The 21811-nt window shown below is 38.6% G+C and overlaps 1 protein-coding gene across 5 annotated transcripts in view; it reads left to right on the forward strand.

Moving 5' to 3' along the window:
• Nucleotides 1-21811, forward strand: part of RAPGEF4 (Rap guanine nucleotide exchange factor 4) — a 148188-nt gene that overhangs the window by 74237 nt on the left and 52140 nt on the right. For 2 of the 5 annotated variants that reach the window (XM_035332469.1, XM_035332471.1), the window contains 4 exons: nt 17490-17543; nt 17837-17943; nt 19831-19952; nt 21441-21624. In XM_035332469.1, coding sequence (XP_035188360.1) covers nt 17490-17543; nt 17837-17943; nt 19831-19952; nt 21441-21624 — 467 coding nt within the window. The remainder of the gene's footprint in view (nt 1-17489; nt 17544-17836; nt 17944-19830; nt 19953-21440; nt 21625-21811) is intronic. The other 3 variants (XM_035332472.1, XM_035332473.1, XM_035332470.1) reach the window with 2 other exon arrangements.

Raw genomic sequence — 21811 nt, forward strand, 5'->3', positions numbered from 1 at the left:
CTTGTTCTGGCAGAAAGGAGTGCCATTTGTGACTCCCTATGGCTAAAATAAGCCATATTGTTAAGCCTTGGAAGATCTGTTGAAACAGGCTCACTAGAGGCATGTTAGAGTTAACCACCAGCTTTTGCACACAGGCTGTGTGCATTGCATGTGCAGTATTCCCAAACTACACCTTTGGTCCTGTGCTGCTAGGGCATTACTGTGTTGATGCCTAGCAGCGTGGTTTTTCTTGCAGTTGTTCATTCTAGTTGTTAGAGTAACGTTTTGGTTATTACTAAGCCACAGACTGTAACTGAAAATGACAGTTTTCTCCCCTGTGCTTTTACACCCTCTACTGGTGCCCAAGTAGGAAATGAGTAAAGAAACAGTCTGTTCTTCTCTGGAGACATGAGATAAATTATGATTTTAAAGCAAAGAACAGTATATTGCCAAACAGAGCTGTGGAGACATGAAGGAATGAATGTAGAGACACAGGAATGAATATAGGTAAGAAGGACAGAGGACTGGTCCATGGAGAGCTTGAAGCTCCAGTCTACTGCAGAGCTTGGTGCTGTGAGTGTATTTTTTTCTGCTGTCAGTAAATGTCTGAAACTCCTTTGCAAACTCTGCCTATGAGATGCCAGGAACAACCTACAGGAAGAGTAAAACTCTGTGACTAATGACAATTACTCTATTTATTCAAGTAGTTGATAACCGTGCTAATACATAAGTTTTATGTTGTTTTCTGTAATGGAATTTCAATATTGCAGTTTACTAAAAGAATCCCCAAATCCTCAAGAAACTACACATAAATTCTGCATGAAAAGAAAGCTGAAAAATAAAGTGCTCGAAAAAAAGAGAATTTCAAGAGTGAAGGCTGACTGAGCAGTGTTAATGAAGTCCTTTTATCCCTGTTTGTTATGGTACGGACTTCAATTGTATTTGTATTTGTTACGTTACAGACTTTGATTACCTGCTCACATATTTTTTTTCTGTAGCATACGCAAACAACAACACTCAAACTAAAACAACATCTCACTTCAAAAAAACATGATAGTTTTCTTTTTGTATAACTTAATCTCCATTACTACTATAAAAAAAAAAAAGCTACATAAATGTGTGCCATGTTTTGTTGAAAGCATGCATCCTGAAAGGAGGAAAGTACTTCTTGATATCCTTTGTGCTGAAGAAAATATACTGAACACAGAAAATGTAAGCAGATTAAGTTGTGTAAATTCAAGCTGTTATTCTTGATATCAGGTAAAGAATATATATATATATATATTCTTTATATATATATATTCTTTATATATATAAATATATATTCTATATATATAAATATAAATATATATATATTTCTGAAATCTCTTGTTTTATTTCCTTTATCTTCCCTGTATTGTCTTTAGGTTTCTATTGTGATAAAAAGCTGCAGGAGCTCCCCCTAGTGCATGAAGTAATACTCAGAAAACACATGTATCAAGTTTGTAAAGCTTATAGGCTGGAACATCCCCTTTATGTTTTTAATGTGATGACTTCAAATCCTGTAGACTGGAAGCTTATTGGAAGTGATTTATTTGAAGATATTTTGTATAGCAAAGTTTCTGTAGGAAGTGCTGAAATACTTATCTGAAAGCCACCTTTTTATCCATCTTCTTCGCTAGTTAATTTGATGTGACAAAATGTAGATCAACGTTACTTTATTTTTTTACTGAACTTCCATTAAGGCATAGGTGCCATGCTGCTTTCTTTGCATTTAAGTATTGGAATGATTGTGAAAACCTGATTTACTATTTTATCAACTCTAAGTGCATTTAATAAAAATATATCTGAGATTCTTCAGTTGACAGAGAAGGACATGGTCTAAGTGTTAATTCTTAAAATATTGCCATTTTCAACATTGCCAGGCCAATGAATATTCACTTATTTCAGTTTTAAAGCACTCAAGCTCTGGGCATTTGAAAGTATATTGTTTGTGAAGATGACATTACAATTCACTAGATGCAGCCTTGAAGAGCCCATGCAAGACAACAGTAATAATCATGTTCATTCACCAAATTAGCTACTATAGCAGTAAACACAATAATTTCACTTCTGATTTCCCTATATTTCAATTTATTTTTCCCAGATGACCAAGGAGAAAGCTTATCTTTTAACGTATTCAGTAGATTGTCAAATGTGGAATTAGATAGACCATTAGCAGAATGCTAAGGGAAATGTTTCACATACTCACGAAATTTGGAGACTACAAGGCTGAATAAAAAGAAAGAGCAGGAACGCAGGCAGTGTTCTAGCAAGATTGTAGGTGCAATGGCAAGGTATTTGTTTGTAATTGGTAATGTCTCCAACATTCACATGAAAACAGTTATAACAGAGTTGATTTTCCATGTGCATGGTTTGTATAACTGTCCAACAGTGAGACTGTACTAATTCCTAGTGTATCCTGGGTTCCATTCAAGAGCCGGTTGTCCTTCAATAATGTTAGCATAGCGTTAAAAAAAATCCCTTTCATTTTCTGTTTTAAAGTGGTTGCATAAAAGCACTATGTACAAATATTTCCAAGTAATGTCTTCATGCAGTCCTAACTACTGATTACTTTTAGAGACCTCTCTGAAATTTTTACACGATTTTTGCATATATGAAAGTAATATGCTTAGAGGTCTGTTCAAGTTCTGCATTTTGCTCTTAGTGGAGGTGCACAGGGTTCAATCATTGTCACAGCTTGTAACAATTTGGCTAGTGCAGAGGCTGTGCATATAGTCCCTGGCAATGAGTCACATGGTGACAGCATATGGCAGGAGAGATAACAAAGACAGAAGTGTGAGATGAGTAGGAGTCTGTGACAAATACATTTTTCATACGTTAGTGATGAACTTCATCATGAAAAATGTGAAGGTCTATATGTCATCAGAGCTCTTTAATGTCAACGAAATTGTTAGTAGGGCTGCAGGTTTACATAAGTAGGTTTTGCATAAGCTATATTGTTGCAGAACCACCAGGGAAGGTTTTGGGACATCACTCTCCAGTTCCAGCCATGTGGAGATGATGTACAGCTGTAGGCCTCCATTCCAAACACCAGAGTGAATAGCAGTGCCTGAAAGAAAAGCTTGCACCGCCTCATCTTCTGTTATCCAATTCAGCTGTCTGATGATCTGTAAAATATCTGTGATCCATGATTTCATTGTGTATTCTGAATTCTGGAGACCCTAATGGCAGTTTCTATTGGAAACCATTTCTTCTGCTGTAGCTAATCATGTAATTGAGCTTCAATCTGACCAACTAGCCAGAGTAGTCCCAGAATGGAACCTGCAGTTGTGATTAGTGATTCTCATTTGATCTATAACAATACCAGAATAAATAGCATTGTAGAGGAGAAACAAAAGACAAAAACCAGAATCCTTGGTCCAAAATGCTGCACTTTTACCAGCATACATATCAGAATAACTTAATTTCTGTTCATCACATACTTGATCCAGTTCAAGGATCCCTGGGCTTTTGAGCCCTTCTGTGAATTTGGAAGAAAAAAATACGAACCTTTATTTTTGTAATGAGGAGTTTTCACTGTGATGGCCCTAAGAACAGCTCTAGGGATAAACAGAGCTGGCTACAATGACAGTGAGATTGGTAAGGGAGAGGCAAGTCTTCTCTTGGTAGATGACTTAAACATTTTGCAGGAAATGGTAGAATTTTGCAATCTACAGGTCCTAAAGAAATCATTTTATTTTAAATTTTGTCCTCCTTTTCAAAGAGCAGTAACAACACTGGACTAGGGTTAAATATATCTAGGCATATTTCATTTATCAAATATAAGCTAATTGCCACATACATCTTGAGAGAAGATAATGGGAAAAATCATGAATAATACCCAATAGTGCAGCACGGTTGTGTTGTCAGCACCTGAAGACAGAGCTTCTCTTTTCAATCACAACTGCAGAACATTTCTGGAATAACCACTGCCCATTGCTCAGGAATGGAAAACTAAGCTTGGAAAATCTAAGCTTGTTTGTTTGTTTTGTCAGCCTTTGTTGCAAACTGTGTGTATCCTAAAACCTTGCAATTCTGTTTTGTGCTGGGTGCTGTGATACAAAGGAGAGAAGGAAGCCTCTGCTCCAGAGAGCTTGCGGTCACAGAAAAGATGGAGTGGCTGTCAGATAGAAAGGTGATGGTTGCCTCATAACATTGTAAGGCATAGGGTTCACATGTGTCTACAGTTCAGCTGTGTTTCCTTGCAGGAGCTTCCTGTCATCAGTCCTTGATGTGATCATCCCAGGGGACATGGAGTGGTGGGAGCAAATTCAGCAATCAATAGACATATGTGATACTAAGTGATACATATTTCTTTGATTTAGTGTTTGAAGGGAATCTAACTCACAATCTCCGTTTGTCAGAGTAGCAATGCTGAATAAGAACAGTAAGCACGTACTCAGCTCCTCCCTGAGTAACCTTCTCCCCGTAGTAGGATTACAGAGGTGCTTGGGGGCAGTGTGGGAAGGCAATTTGGCTGTAGAGACATTTCCCTTTTCTTGGAAGGAGGTGCGTTTTCCCCTTCTTGCCTAGTTGAATGAGTATTATAGTTTAAATAAATAAAATACAATGAATAAAGGGAAAATTAAAAAAATTCCTAGAAGATGCTAGAATTTGTAGAACACTGAATATTGTGAAGCAGCTATGGGAAGTTCTTTCAAAAAGAAAAATCACTCTTACTTTCAGTTGTGTGCAGAAACATAGCATATTGCCTCACCTGCCAGTGCTGGCAAGGGCTTTCTGATAATATATACCGTGGAGTCACATTTGATGACTCTTGCTCCTTGGCTGTGTCTTCTGTGTGATTCTGTCCCAACCCATAAAAACATGCACATATGCTCCATTTATCTCTTGCAGTTGAAAGGCAGAAAGAGTGGGTAATTATACTGAGAAAAAAAGATAGTCCTTTTCAAGGTTCATGTCTTCAGACAAGTCAAGCGTATACAAGTAACACATTTGGCACTTATATTTGAAACAGCAAAATGAATTTTTTGAATCTTGTAATTATTTTCTCAAGTTTGGCAGAAAAATTGGATCAGGGATCTTAAAATCAGATTCCATGTAGTCATTCATATCATCACTCACAGAGCATTTTGACTTCTTTTCCTACAATGCATGCAGGAAATTAGTATTCCACAAAGTCAAATACAGTTCTGAGTCAGTAAGAAGTAATCAATGTGTCTGATCTGATCATTTAGCAGCATCTTTTTATAGCTGAGTACAGATGACAAAAATTTGAGAGGTTAATAAATGGTGGAGAAAAGTAAGCTGTCCAGTGACTTTGTTTTTCTTTTTGTGTTACTGGGACATGAGCCAGGAGCCCATTGTAGTGGCTCCACACAGAGTACCAAAACATGTTTGGTCTGTGGTGCTCAGTTAGAGCCATTCTGAATGAGAAATACTGAAGTAAAAATGTCAGACATCTACAACAGAGCTGAAAATGTAATTGGACCATTATTTCCAGTGATCATTAGAAGCTAGTACTGTTCAGGTATTTAAAGATTTATGATTTATGAGTTTTCATTATTTATTCCTTTTGTAAATTTCCTTCTGGAAGAAAGCTTGGCACAAGACTGTGAACGTTTGATCTCTGTGTGTTTTATCATCCGTGATGCAGCTGTCTTAAAATTAAAGATAGCAGTTAGTGAGGAAATAGGAATGCACGTAGCTGAGTTGGCTAGCAGAGAAATGAAAAGAATACATAATTTAGGTTCCAAAATAAGAATGGAAAAAAAAAAGTACACCAGTTATTAATACTGCTGCTAATTAGGGTTACTCAGCCACACTTGTTTTCATCTTAGGAAATGATCTTATATAAACAATTTGTGTAATAACCTTAAATATGAACTGGATGTAGAAAGAGCCAGTAACTTAATGGGGAGAATTATGGTTAAGACTTCATAGCAACTGGACCTCCCAGTGCTGCTTTGCTCACCCTCACTCTTTACGGTAGCTGACTTGAAAAGCCTGAATCTGAGGGTGCATATAGGAGCATCTTCGCTTGTGCCACTCTTCCCTCATAGCGTTTTGCACAGTGTCACGACAGTTTACTTCTCCCCTGAACCCATTTTCTGGCTCAGTCCACCCTTGAGCCCCACAGATGCCAGCAGTGTCACTAGGAGAAAGGCAGGAGCGGGTGGCTGGGCAGTTGTACAGTGGTAGGAGCAGCTGATGCCGGCCCAGGGAGAACCACGGTGTTGTGGCCGCCCTTCCATGGCAGCTCCTGGTGACCTGCGCTGGGACTGTGGGGCCTGTCACCTCCTGCGCCCCCCGTCCCTTCTCGCTGCGTCTGGCTGCATGGGCCCTCTTCTCAGTCACGCTGACACTCCTGCCTGCCCTGTGGTAAGGAAGCAGAACTGTCAGAAGTGTGTCAACCTTTTCTTCTGAGCTTAATTTCCTGCTGTTTAATTTTTAAGCTGAAAATTAGCTTCCTGACCAGTGCCAGAACAAGCCACAGGACAGCCTGGATGTGGGGTTCAAGGAGGGGCTGCACCACAGCAGTCATGCTCGAGGCTGCTGTGATGTCCGAGGCCTTAGATGTCTAACTTCCGCACAAAGTGCTGCCAGGTCTGTCAGCTATGGGCTGTGAGAATCCCTCCTGCCCCAAACCTGGCATCTCTGCCACCCTTCTTCAGCTGCCGGGAGAGGGGCAACAGGCAGGACTTTTTTTTGTCAGGCCAGCTTGCAGCACCATTGCAGTTCACTGCTACATCACTAATGAACCTGTATGGTTTCGGTCTCCTGTGACTAAATGCGGATTTGTATGATGTCTTCCTGTTTTGGCTGTAAAATACACACGCAGAACCAGGCAAGTATTTGTTCATCTCAGTATTAGTTTCTGCAGATTTCGGGGGAATATTGGAAAAAAGTCTCTTGACAAAACTGTAAACATAAGGCATCTGGTATTCCTTTTCTCGTAAACGTGTAGCCACTGCTCCACAGCAGTCGTAGGCCTCTCTGTAATAGAGTGGCTGTCCTGTCTTCCTGACATAGTGGTCCAAACAGGGAGAAAGAGGAGGGAGAAGGAAACCAGGAGGTTGCCTGAACACTACTCAGTCTGCTCAGTTTCTTCAGCATTTCAGTCTGTGTTCTTGAAAGACTGTCTTTTGTCTGACTTTTCTGCTGTGAAGTTTGGGGTAGAGAGCATGGACTGCTGCCTAGAAAGAGCTGCGTGACCTTGTGGCACTATAGATACATGGCAATCCCTCCAGGAGGATGTACCTCTCTTTCCCCAAGATAGCCATTTAGATTGTCATGGAGAAGCTGAAGACTCCTACGTTATTGCGGAAATGATTTCCAGGCAAGCTGGTTTGGATTGCAGTTATTAAATTTCTCCTGTAATAGCAAGCATTAACTGTTCATCTTCACACTATGATTTGCTTAACCTTATACAGCAGTCCTTATCTTTTATATAGCCCACAAAGGTCTTCACAAAAGAGTCAATTAAGCCAAAGAAGATTTGGAGATGATATGTAAAAGGAGGTGAGTGGTTAGAGATGGCAGGGACAGAATTTCAGTTGGACAAAGCAGTATTTTTAGCATTGATGTGAAAATTAATACCAACATTATGAGGTAATAGGAGAAAGGGGATAGATTACAAAATGCATACAATAGATCCCTTTCCATTTCTCAAGGACAGAGTTGATTCTGTGATATCCCTAAAAGCCAGACATCACAGAATTTACAGAGCTTGGGCTACATACTGAGAGAGGTAAAAAGAGGTCATTTCTTTCAGAAACATACTGTGGTGGATTGGGATGTAAAGAGATGGGGTTAGCTAGGGAAAATGTCAGGTAGAGTAATTTCATCTCTCTGTATTAATCTTGGATTAATTATTGCAATGTTCTGTGAGCTTTTGTGGAGCCATTTTTTCTGAAGTTGCGATAAAGATCCATTTAGCAACAGAAGCAGCCCAAAATATGCGTAGAGATGTCTATCCTCAGCTAGTTATCAGGGCAGACATGCTGAAATTCACAACAATGAAAACAAATGTGAACAGGCCTGGTTTAAACAGTAGCAAGTTAGGCAGTTGCAAGTCCTGTAGGAGGATAGGAGGGAAGGAGCAAATTTACAAAAATGACATCTTTATTATTCTCCAATTGTAATTAGGTTTTGCTCAGATTGGCAGGAATAACTAGTATTATTCTTTTATCGTTTTCTTGGGGAATACTTACTGTTCACACAGATGTGCATTAGCTCATTTGTATTTTATTTACTGATTATTCCAATTGTATTGTGGAATTAATATGAAAAACAGGGCATATTAATCCATATTTTTCAGAACTAATGATGTGATTCCAAGTGCCTTTGTATGTTCTTAATCAATACAATTACTGTCAGCGAAGTACTGACACTGAATTAACTGATTGTATGTACAGCAGTTACCAGTTTCATTTCATGCTGGTAAATTTGTGAGACCACAATTAGGTTTTACTGTAAAAGGGAGGTTCCTCCTTACCCTTTATAGCTGATACTTTCTCCCTGAATTTATGCTGTTGGACTTTTCCTGTTGCTGAGTCAGATGATGATGTTTCCTCCTAACAGACGGGGATTATGATGCTGATAAGTTGTCCTCAGACGATGCACATTGCTTCTTGTTGCTTGGTTCTATTCCTGTTAGATGTCTGACTCATTGCGTTCAGGGGAGCTGTGACGATTCTGGTGCATCCCAGTCAGAGACAGGAGCTGTCTGGTGTCAGAACCACTAGGAAAAAGGGTGCTATGCTAAGGAGACTACAACGCAGTTTTAAGACAAAAGCACCCAATAGATGGGTGCACCCAAAGTGCAGTGTTTGATGTGAATGGGACAGGTAACAGGTTTGGCATATCAGCAGCTGAGGCTTTGACAAGCTTTTTGTAGACATGGAGAAATATAAGTTTTAAGGAAGATGAGAAGGTTGTTCAGTGGATATTTGCCAAGAGCAGAATGCTTGTCTCTTTCACTAACGTACAAATATGTAAATTAAACAGAAGTGCTTGAATGGGTTTTGTTTATGACAGAAGACTGTAGGCTGTTGAAGTAAAGTAGTACTTGGCTGAAAGAAGGTTTGTGCTTTTAAAATATGTGTTCTGATCTAGCCATCAGTGTGGGATTTCTTTCCTCTGTTTACTTTCATATACTACAGAAACAGCCATTTACCTGCATTAGGAAATATACTCTATGTAGACGGAAAATATCTATGTAGATCATTAAAAAATCACATGATCTCCTTCTCTGAAATAGTGTAACAGATGATGTTGCACTGGATGTTGTTAGATTGTTCCTTCTCAGTTTCATTTTTATCAAAAAATTTATTTCTGAAAAGGAGGACAGGAAGAAGACTAAGGAGTAGGTAGGGCAGCTGGAATCTGAGACAGGTGTGTTACACTCCTTCAGTGTTTCTTCATTTCATGTATGTTCACACAATGCACTGTCCTGAACTTGGAGAAGAAGGAACCTGGAATCACCAGAAGAGCCACAAAATGGGTTTAAATTAACTTCTCTTCCCTGCTTGCCAGAGGCTTTACATTGTTGCTGACCTCCTCAGGGAATTCAGGAGGTAACCTTCAACCCCTACTAGCCCTGTCTCACTTTGATGTTTTTTCCTTTCTCTGTTAAAAATCATTATAAAATGCTCAGGATGAAATTGTAGGCACTAGACTTCCAGGATTTCACTTGCAGCATTCAGCAGTGTTTTCAGTTGCTCGTTCTCATCACTTGTCAGTGATGTGAATAGATACTGTCATCCCCATTTTACAGATGGAGAAGTTGAAACACTTGGAGGTGGAATGACTAGCTGGGGTCATACAGTAAATAAACTGGTATCACTTAGGAGACAGTGGGGCTCTTGGCTCACTTGCGTGACGTTTTGACTACATTAAAGTCAAGAGTTTTAATAGGGTCACAGTTTCACCCCTTAATTTGCTCTCCATCCAGTTCTGGCACCCTTAAGCTTGGTAAGAAACTTGAGCCTTGGTATGAAACCACAGCTAAAACTTCACCACGCAGTCCTCAGCGGGCAGTGCTGGTGGCTGGGTGTGACCAAAGTATAGGTGAGAGCATCCCAACCTATGTGTCTAGAGGCATGGTTCCTGGGAGCTTTGGAGGTATGCGCATGTGTGTGTGCACAACTTACAAAGGGACCTGGGAGCAAGTGAAACAAATACTCCAGAAGCTCATCAGTCTTCAACTTCTCTTCAGTTTGCTTTTGAAAGGTTGTTGTGTACCTAAAGCATGTATGAGTGGCAAGTCTTAAAAAACAGTAACCTTGCAGCCTACTATTTATTGTACTTTTTCATCTTCAGCATTACAGTTTGTTTCTCAAGATGTAAATAATTTCAGGTAAACATACTATTAAAGCCATGGAAACTAAGAAATCAGTAATTCTTGTAAGAGACAATGAAAAAATTATTTATTGTTCTGTAGATTAAAAAAATGCAGCAGCAGAGAAGCCAGTAACAATGCTGGGTTGAGATTCCTTATGACAACCATAGTCACACCTCTGTCAGAACATCAGGAATGCTCACAGTGGAGTTAACATTTTCTGACATTTTATTCAATGCATGCAGTGTAGTTATAGCAGCTGTTTCATTGTAGCAGGGAAGTAGAAAAATGACAGGAAAATAAGACATCATTAGCCATGTTCTGGATTTTTTTTGTGCACTGGTCATAGTCTGTTTCAATATTCTTTTTCCCTTTGACATTCACAGTGAAGTATCATTTTTGGTAATGGCTGAATCATTTTGTGTTAAAAGGATGGACATTTACAGTTTGTCAAGGAAACATTGTAGAAGCACTAAATAATGCAATTTCAATTTAACTTTCTAAAATAAATTTGCTACACTGGTTGTATTTGAGAATTCAAAGAGACACATTTTGCTGTTTATGCTATTAATGCACACAGCTTGCTAAAGAAGCACTTTTAGAAAGTATTTAAAAATACAGCTTTACATTGCATTATGTTTAAAGAATACAGATTTTAAAAGTCATCATTACTCTGAATAGTTTGATAGTAGCCCATTTACTGATAGTATCCAAAGCATTTTACAAAGGTAGGAATTATTAGTGTATTTTTTTTTTCCAAAAAGGGGAAAGTGAAACACGATGTAATTACTTGTAATCCATGTGAGGTCATGCAGCCAATTGATTCATTAAAAGGAATAAAACTGAGCTGTCTTAACCATTGGTCATGACAAATACTGCTAGTCTATTTTGCTTGGTTTAGTTAGCTTGTACTTACCTCTGGCTATTTGGCTTACAATTGCTGTAGTTTTATGAAGTTCATAAGATTTCTGAGATGTGATTATTTTCCTGTTTCTGTGGAGATTCCATGATTTTGCAAACATCCTCAGGACTCTGGTTTTATCCAGCCATACTTTGTCCTGCTTCCCACTTTTGCTGCTTATAGATGTTTCTTAAGAAGGTATGGTTGTCTTTTGTGAGCATTGTCCTGTGCAGACCCAGGAGCTGGGCTCGATGATCCTTGTGGGTCCCTTCCAACTCAGGGTATTCTATGATTCTGTGATTCTTTTCTGTGATTTTTGAAAAGGGGCATATAGATTGGAGAGAGAGTTAAAAGAATAGAAAAGGGAGAACTGTGGAAACTTTTGCTAATTTTGAGCTCTATATTATTCAGTGGCTGTACTTGCAATGTACTGTATTGTGGGAATGTTTTTTGTTTTGTACGTTTTATTTCCTGTCTAGTGGACCAGGAAGGGTAGCAATAGCCTTTCAGGACATTTATTCAAGGAGAGTCAAGCACAGTCCTAATGACAAACACCAGAAGACAGAGCCAGTAAGAGCTAAAGATGCTCTAGTTCCTGAAATATGCTTAGGAATCAAATGCCACGGGCCTGATTTGAAGCCACTTTCCAGTGATTTCAGTGGTTTTGGATTAGACAGTAAATCACCAATAGCATTAACTTCTGAGGGTGTAAAACAAATAAACCTCATAGTGTTGTGCCTGTTGCTGCTGCCACCCTTCAACTTGTGTGGCTTTTGTCCTTTGTTTCTTCTGGATAGCCAGCCAGCAGGAAAACAGATGTCACTTGCAGTTCTTTTCAATGCCCTGGTTGGAAATAAGGGATCAACAGTACTGCACAGGTTTATCTCATCGCCCTGGAAACCTCACATGCCATACTTAACTCCAGTAAATACAGAAACTTGTTCTCTGTTCAGACATGAGCTATGCTGAGGTCATGGGAAAACAAAATAAACAAAATAAACAACAACAAAACAAAACAAAATAAACAAAACAAAATAAAACAACAACAACAAAACATGATTCACTGAGATTCATTCACTTCTATTGTATTTCTTCTTAGTTCTTTGCAGGGCATGATTACTACCTTAAAATTTGAGAGTAATATGTTAGGTCCCCTCCATGATTTGATCCTCTAGATCCAGATTGCTGCAGATCTAAAGTATTAATTCATATGTAAAGGTTCAGAAGAGTACCTTAATACCTTTACAGGGTATTTAAGGGGAATGGAAAAATATATCTCTCATATAAGAGACATTCTTACATTTTATTTAGCAGATTTAAATAACCTGACAAATACAGACCTCATGTTAGGTCTCTATTTTATTGTTATTCATTACTTGTTTGTTCAGTGATGTAAGAAGCACAGAAATAAAGGTAGTCCATGCCCTATAGTTTGTAATCTAAGGCCCATTTCTTCAGAGATGTCATGAAGTTGTACATAAAGATGTACATAAATGTTAAAGATGTACATAAAGTTATACACGTGAATAAGTCCTATTTAGATCTATGGTATTGCCCTCATGCATAAGTATATTTGAATCTTCAAAGGACTGGAGCCTAAAATTATTACTTACCCTTCTTCACCCCCAGTTTCAAGAGTTTTGTGATTGGCTTCATGAATGGTTTGCTTGAATGTGAATCCATAAATGTATAGTGATCAAGTTTGTTAATGTTAAACTGAAAGCCATTTTATCACAGTTTCTCTTCTCTTTCTGGTTCTCCCTTCCAACACCTGCAGCCCCCTCTTCTCCACCCTCCAGGCCCATTTGCTTCTTCTCCCCTGCAGCGGGAGGATCAGCAGATCACAGTGTGGGCACTGATTGGAAAAGAGCAAGAAGTATCTAAGGCTCAGGATGGTACTGCTGTGCTTGTCGCTTCTGTGGCCAGGAGATGGACAACAATTTGTATAATTGGCTTACATATTTGAGCTCTTCACCTAATAAATTTTCCCCCTATTCAGACGTCCTGAAAAACGTGATTAAGAAGTAGCCCCAGGTATTGCAACATTTATGTGCTTTCATCATACTAATTCTTCAAAGATACTGGAATGTGTAAAGAAGGTAATTAAACACTGCTGTCTGCTATTGTAAGGGAAGAGCTACTTCATTATTTCTTAGTGCTTTCTAAGTATCCCTTAATGGGGGATCCAAAACTGTAAAGACTCACAGAACGTATCTTGGAGCTCAGTCAAATTGTGACTATTTTTGTAAGATACGATCCCGTGCAGAATTCAGCTCTTCTGGTGAGAAGTTGGTATAGGAACACTGTTATCTGCTTTTAACTAATTGATATTATATTTCCCTGGCTTTGGAGCATGACTTGCCTTTCTATTACAAGCTCAGTCCAAGCCCTGTGGTTCTATTTCTTGCATTTAATCTCATTGTTAGTGCAGCCAGAGTTCACTGCAGTATCTTTCAGAGGCTGCAGCTTTGGAGGTGCTCCTTGCTGGCCCTGTCTTTCGGGCATTAATGAAACTGTTCCTCAGTAGGAGTGACTGCCTTGCTTTCTTGAGACCAGGGTTGCTGCTCAAGGTTGTATTATTGATCATCTCTTTAAGAGTCACCTTGTGGTTGAACTACGTTTAGACATGCAAAGGTGTCCTTGAAAATTGCACGTACAGTGAGAGTAAAAGGTACTTAGGAAAGCACCTAGTCCATCCCTGGGCCACCTGCACAATTAACTGTACCCGTCACTCCTGACATACCTTGGGTTTCCTCCTAAGCCTCCGAAGATGGAGGAACCACATCTCCCTGGCAATCTGTGCCAGTATCATTGTCTACACTGTTAGAAAAGCTTCCCCAATGTCTAACGCGAATTCTTTCTCACAGCAATTTAAACCATTTTCTGATCTCTACATAATGGACTTGGTCACTTCTTTCTTCTTTTCCAAGGCCTTTTAAATCTGAAGACTTTTTTGTCACACTTCTGCTCAGACTTGTCTTTTGTCCAGCTGAACAACTTTAATTATTTATGTTGTGCTTTCTGATTAATTTTGTTGCTCTTCTCTGAATTCGGTTGGTTTAGGTGTTTTTGAAGTCAAGTGGCCAAAGGAGAGACAGTGCTTTAGCTTAGGGTCTTATCTAGGTTGATTAAAGCAGAACCTCATTATGTATCTGATCTGCTACTGCATCCCCATTCACAAAAGTATGGCATTGCTTACTCAGTTCTGTTTAATATCCATTATAAACCTTATTTCTTTGTCTTTGGAACTTCTACTAAGATACCTTTTCCCTATTCTGTCTTTCTGTAGCAGATTATGCCTGCTTCAGAAAAGTAATCAGCACAATCTGTGTTGCATAATACCATCATATTTTTTCAAACTAATATCAAAACCATGTCAGATTATAAACTTGTTCTCCAGTGAGCGAGCAGTCCCTCCCACCCTGAAGTCTTCTGCAGAATCAATGAGTGTGCATTTGATTTCATCCTCCATTAATATTCAGTAGGATCAGATATGCTGTATGTTATTGAGAACCCTACTCAAAACGGACCTCTAATATAACTGCTAGTTGGGCAGTGCTTCGCTGGTAATTACTTTCAAAATGTGTTTTTCCAACTGGCTTTGCATCTGTTTTGTAAAAATTTAATCACCTTTTGTGCAAGGGGCTATCGTATGAGCCAATGCCAGAAGTTGTGCTCAAGTAAAGGGTTAGAAATCTATTGGTTCTTCCTAATCCATCAGTGCTGTTACCTGGTCATGGAAGGAAATTAGATCAGTTCAGCATGCTTTGTTCTTGATTAATATGTCATTTGTTATCCATCTCCCTGTTCTTTTCCAGGTGCTTACAAATTGACTGTTTTTCTGGGAAGACAAGTTAAGCTGACATATCTTTAATGTTTCAGCTCTTCCTTTTTCCGTTTTTCTTTCTTCTTCTGCTTAGTTCCCAGGAGTTCTCAGACTGATGGTTCTGAGATATCCTCAGCTGTCTTTAATTTTTTTCAGTCTCTTTGGTTTTTCTGCATGAAATTCTATAAACCCAGCTGATCTGAAAATACCTTATTTTCATAAATTTTCTCATGCTTTTTTTTCTTTTTTCAGGCTGAGATTTTAATCCTTTAACTCTGCCACTAGGGATACTAGCCATCTCTCTGTCACTGATCTTTTCAGTAAACATTGACACAAAAAATAAATTGACTCCTGGCCTTTTTGAATTATCTGTCAACAGTTGCTATTCTGTTGAGTAGTAGATCAACACTTTTCCTTGTCTTTGTTTGCTGTTAATGTACTTGTGCAGTATGTTTTGTAACTCTTTAACTCCTTTTAGCTTATTCTTGCTTCCCCATGACCCCTTCAAGAAATCTAGTTATTGGTATTCCCTTTTCATGGCATTTTTTCTTCCTAGTGTATTGTTTCTGCTTTTGATGTTCTTACTTCCTTCTGTGAGGTTCTGACAAGGGATCATTTCATGAGATCACCTTCACCCAAGACACCTTCTGCTTTCGCCATTTGTGTTGGTCAGCTTCTGTGTTGGTCAGAATCAAATGTAGGAGAACAGCTCTTCTTACTGCACATTCTTGTGTTGGGACTTAGCTTTCATCTGGATTTTTTTTTTTCCCTGCACTTTCAGGTTGAATCAGATTTCTTCTAAATATTCTCTTATATTCTGTTTCAATTAGGATGGGAGGTTTATTGACAAATCTTCATCCATCTTCAGTGTTTTCAACTATTAGTTTTATGCATTTTGGAATAAAGACGTGTATTCATTTTCACTAGTCTATTGCTATGAAAAAGTTTTTTATCTTTATGTTACATGTTTATCTCTCCTTTGAAGTATATTTCTAACTGGAATTGAAATCTGGGAGCTAGATTGAGTATATTGTGCTTTGTTGATTCATTTTAAGAATATAGAATTTTAAAATAATTTTCATCTTGATCTTCATGGCAGTTTAACCAACCTCTTAAGCATATATTTACCTTCAGTCTCATTGAAATTGATGAGAATTTGAACTCCTTTTGGAAAGAAAATGGATGCAAAAATTGGTAATGCTCAGAGTGCTATCTCTGACTTGATCCTTTATTTATATTCTTGTTTAAAACTTTTATTTGATAGTTTTGTTTGCATTAGAGGCATCTTAAAACAGATTCCTGCTATTTTAGTGTGCTTTAACTGCAAATGTTAACTGTCCAAAGTATGTTTCACATGAGTTCAGAAACCAACAAATATCAAAGGATATTCCCCCTCCCTTCCGGTAACAGGAGTGCTTATAACTTAACTGAGTCTTCAAAAAAATGTTTAGACGTTTAAAGAGAAAAACCAGGAGTCCTACTTTAATTGTATTGATCTGCCTTTTGAGAGACTTCTTGCAAGGCCTGAGTAGAAATGAAAAACCATTTGCATAGTTTTCTCTATACAGTTATCTTTCTGATTTCTGTGATGTGCCTCCCTCATCCTCCCCTTCCTGGCTGACCTGTAGTCTTCTGCTGCATTTGTAGCTCTAGCCCTATCTGATTACCACGAGTGCTTTGTTACAGCATTAAAATCCAGTGGGAGTTAACAAACAGATGTCCGATTTAAGGAGACCAGCGGCTGGCAGCCCAGCAGTATGCAGCCAGTGGTTCACTTGACCTGACCCAAGTCACCTGCTTTTACTCTGTTATTTTTCCTTCACTGGCCCCTTTGTGAAGGTCCTTGCCCAGGAGTCTGCAAGTGGCCTGTGTGCTCTTGTATTTCAGAAGGCTCTGGTGAGCGGCTGTGAAAGCGTTGCCAGCTAGGTGTTGAGAGTTTAGGAAAGACAGGTACTGGGAGCAGAGCCTTTTCATCTTTCCTGCTTGTGTGTTATGCCTGAAGAGGAGGTAAGAGGTTCTGTGGCAGGAGGACTGCTGGTAGAGGCAGCTGCCTGTGGAGCAATGCTGCTGTGCCCACGGGGATTCGAGAGCAGCAAGCAGAAGGGGTGCCCGGACAGCCTCAGATCTGGTGTGATGGTTGGCACTGAGCACTTCATTAGTACTTTGGAAAGCTTAACATGCATTTATTTATTCATATTCACAGGTCATGTCATTGTTTTAATTTGCCAAACATTAAAAGCCAAGTTTGTCTTTAGGATGTCCTCAGAGAGCTTTTTCTACTTACATCCCCTGGACATGGCTTGAACTTGCATACTTTGTTTTTACAGCTTTTTTTGTTCAGGTGTTTGTTTTGTTTGTTGTTGTTTGTTTGTGGGTTTTTCCTTTTTCTGCTTTTATTTTTTATTTTTTATTTTACTTCCCAACCTTTAAAATGTATTTAATTTCATTTTATTTTTCAGACACCTCTTATTGAACCTCACATCCCACATCGTCCTACTAAAACCATTACACAGGTAATAGGACATAGGTGTGCTGTAGGGCCAGGCTGCGAGATAAATGGAAGTAACTTGTTTCCAGCAGTGCGATGCATATCAGTTGGCATGGTGTTTTCTAGATGTGATATGTATGTGAGTTTTAAATTCCACAATATTTTGCATTGCTCTGAATAAGTAAGCATCCGTGCAAGAATTTTTTTAATTTAGGGAGAAGAGAACTTGTGCTTTGTTTTGCAGAAGGCAGCACAGAGACTGTGGAAAGTTTAAAATCTGTGTGTCTTGGTCCCTTTTTTTTCTCCATGATCACCAAGGTTCCTTCAGAAAAGATCCTCAGAGCTGGAAAGATTTTGCGGAATGCAATTCTGTCCCGAGCCCCTCACATGATAAGAGATCGTAAATATCATCTGAAGACGTACAGGTGTGTGAGCTGATTGTATAGAGGTCTCTGAATTTTTATGCCTGCCATCATCTGATTTGTGATTTATGCCTTACCATGCTTGCAGGTCTCAAAAGGTCTGAAATTATCCTGTGATGCTGTTTGAGTCTGGGTGTTATGAGGTCTTTAATGGCCCTGGTAAATCCTTTCTGAAGTAATTTGACTGGAAATTGAGTCCATGACTGTGAACAGAGCATTCACATACAAAAACTCTCCTAAAGTTAACAGCATAGTTAGCTGGGATATTCTGTGCAATATCAAGTTAAAATGTAGATTCTGTTCTCTTTGTATATTAGTAAGAGAGAATAGGAAATCTCATTAATTATATTACATGACTGTACAGATTGCTACAGTAGTGTTGCTCAGTGTGGAATTCTGAAAATTCACCTAGTGAGAAACATTCCTTATGTAGATGTTCTGCTCAAAATTACTTTTTTCAGTGTATTGCCAGGCTTTCTTGTCTTCCTGCTGGTGGCAGCACTGTCTTGCTGAAGTGAGATAACAATGGCACTTGCAAAACAGGAATCTGACTTCAGGGAGTTAGGATCTATCTCCTGTTGCCTTAAGAAACAATCAATTTGTTTTAGTGTCTAATGTTTAAATCAAATACCCCATGCATTATTTGGTGAATATTTAAATAAAAATTGGTTTAAAACGTCCAAGTGTCTTTTTCTAAATAGTAAATCATTATGTTGTTGATCCACTTTGGGGATAAGTGCATTGATTTTCCATATTACAGTCCAAAATGCATTTAATGTGATGCAAGGTATTAGAAGTTTGTGAGCTGATCTATCATGACATGGCACGGCTCGTTGTTTTAGAACAACTAAAGAGCATGAAAAATACATGAAGACCAATGCTGGTCCAAATAACTGCACCATTTTGTCTTATGCATAACTGGGAAACATGCCTACAGTTCTGTCCTTGTTTGTTTTTTGTTTTTTTTTAAATATGGAATGCCAAAAATTAAATTGTATCCCGGTGAGGAAAAGTTTGGTCATTGAAATGGGATTTTAATTGGAAGAGCCATTATTTAGGATACATTTCAGCAGTAATAACTACTTCCTTAGTCTCTGAAAGAAATTCATGAACTGCAGAGCCATGAGAGCCTGTCTAGAAGGACTAGCCAGCTTCTCTATTCAGTTACAGATTTGTCAGTTGCAGATGTCATCAGTTAGATTTGTAAGTTTTTGATCACATTGCTCATTTGCTTCTGCTCCGCTTTGGTAGGAAGTATTATGACAGAATTTTTTGTAGTGACCGATGAGCTTATCCCACCAACACCTTTGGGCATTCTCCAGAATATGAGGCCTGCTGCTGTTTACCTCTGGGTCAGCCAGGAGCTGCAAGGTGACCAGTACCTAGCAAGAGAGAGCCTCAGAAGCACTGTAGACCTACAAACCACCGTCCCCAGATCCAGTCTAGCCACAGTTTGGTTACAAATCAAGGAACACCATCAAAATACTCACTCTTCCTGTAGGGGCTGTTCTTACTGGCAAAGCTGTTAGACCAGCATTAGGTGATTAGTTTCATGCAGGATGCCGAAAAACTCCCTTTGTATACAGGGAGGTTTCCTCTGAAATTTGGGTAGAATGTTGTTACACCAGTGCTACAGATCTTGTACCAGCTGGCACAGGCTCACTCTGATCTTCTGAACATTGCATTTCCCAAACCACCTGTTGTTAGCTGAGCAGATTCTCACAAAACTGAACACCTTCACTAGTATTTGAAGTATATATGCATAGATGGTGACGTTGTCTTTTCGATAACGAGATCTAAGAGTTTAAGATATACCTGTTCTTGGCAGATAGTGTATGCGATCTCTCTCATGGCTACTTCCCTTTTCATTTCTATTTATTTGTCCTTCAGACAATGCTGTGTGGGGACAGAATTAGTTGACTGGATGATGCAGCAAAGTCCTTGTGTCCATTCCCGAAGCCAGGCTGTTGGCATGTGGCAAGTATTGCTGGAAGAAGGTGTTCTTAACCACGGTAAGTTTAAAAAAAAAAAAAAAAAATCAGAGCCTTGACTAAAACATGGGCAATGTGTCCCATCATTGCCTCTGTAGATCTCTTTCTTGAAAAAAAAAAAAAAAAAAAAAAAAGGTTCATGAGTCCAAAGGAAAAACTACAGATCAGCAACATGTAGACAGTCTTAACTGAATCTTGCTACTAATATACCTTCATAACTTATGAAAATATTGAAAAATAAATGAAATTGCAATAATATGGTAGCAACTGTAATTAAATGTATTAGTGTACTGGTTTGTGATTATACTGCAAAAGCTGGATAGCGCTTGAACCACAAACAACATGTATTTCTATACACAGAACTGATTTCCAAGTCAAAATTTTGCAAGTGAAAGATTTGGAAGTGAATGTGAGCATTTCTGTTTGTTCAGATTCATAATTTTGGAGTGAAATTCACTGTTTTTTGAGTGGTTCCAAAATCAGTACTCCAAATATCCCAGTGGAGAGATCTGGGATTTTATGTTGGTTTTCTGACTGTGTTTTACGTCACCTCACAGTTTCCACTTGACAGGATTTACTGGGTAATGAGATGTTATAGCCCTCAAAAGGGCAGCTTTCTAGACCAATATTCATATCTGAAGTTTTGCATGTACAGTTTTATGAAGTGCAGAACAGCGGCCCTGTCTCAGTACACTTCCAGTCATTGTCTGTTGTGCTTCCCATGTCCCAGGGAGAAATTTCTACCCCGAGAAGACAGATTGTTTCCACCACTTCTGTTCCCTAAGGGCTGTAGCTTTAATTCATGAATTTATCATGAATTCATGTCTTGAATTCCCAAGGTCATGTTGCTGCAACTGCATCACGACATCCAGCTCAACATACCACTCTGACTTGCTTGGAAGATTAAGAGTTTGTCTTTTGTTGTGTTATAGCCTCTCTTTAGAAGTCTTATCTTGGAAGACTGTCCAAGTTCTTCCACTAAGATATAGGTCAATGAACTTGGTTTTGGAATTATATGTTGATTATAACATTTCTGGAACATGAAAAGGAGTTTAGATGCTTCTTGGTTTGTTACCTTTCAGCCCTGTCTGAAACAGGTATGGTAAGGTGGTCATGTCAGAGAACACATCTTAGAAATTTGCGTTATTACTATTTTCCCAGTTGCTTAAATAAAATGGTTTGAAACAATAAGAACAGAAGCAGATATAGTAAAGAAAACATCCTTGCACACACGTATATGCACACCCACACCACACATAAATTGAAGTCTTTTGCAAAGTATTTGTGGTACACAATTTAAGTGTGTCCTCTAAGTTATATAATTTGGACATGCATGAGAAATGAACGTGATTTATATTTTTGCAGTTCCTCTGTTTTCTTTCTCTTCTTTACTAATCCATCTGTAACGTACAACGCTATGCAGATTTCTACAATTTTAATTTGAATGAGGAGAGATTAGTGTTTGATATGTTTTTTTTGTTTGTTTGTTTTTTGTTTTTTTGTTTTCAGTGGATCAGGAACACTACTTTCAGGACAAATACTTATTTTACCGATTTTTGGATGATGAGCGTGAAGATGCCCCTTTGCCAACTGAGGAAGAGAAAAAAGAGTGTGATGAGGAGCTACAGGACACTATGCTTTTCCTGTCTCAGATTGGGCCAGATGCTCATATGAGGATGATTCTCAGAAAACCGTAAGCAGATTAATGAATTAATATTATACACAGGCCTTTTTTATTGCATGGGAACATGGGGAAGCTATATATATTATCAGGCATCCTTTAACCATTTTTTTTTTCATTTTGGTTCCAGTTTGCTCACACTCCAAAGTTGGAAGTCAGTATTAAATAATTTCTGGTCCTTATTCATGCTTATAAATTG

This window comes from Oxyura jamaicensis, chromosome 7 (genome assembly GCF_011077185.1).
Source record: "Oxyura jamaicensis isolate SHBP4307 breed ruddy duck chromosome 7, BPBGC_Ojam_1.0, whole genome shotgun sequence".
In the NCBI taxonomy this organism is placed as follows: domain Eukaryota; kingdom Metazoa; phylum Chordata; class Aves; order Anseriformes; family Anatidae; genus Oxyura; species Oxyura jamaicensis.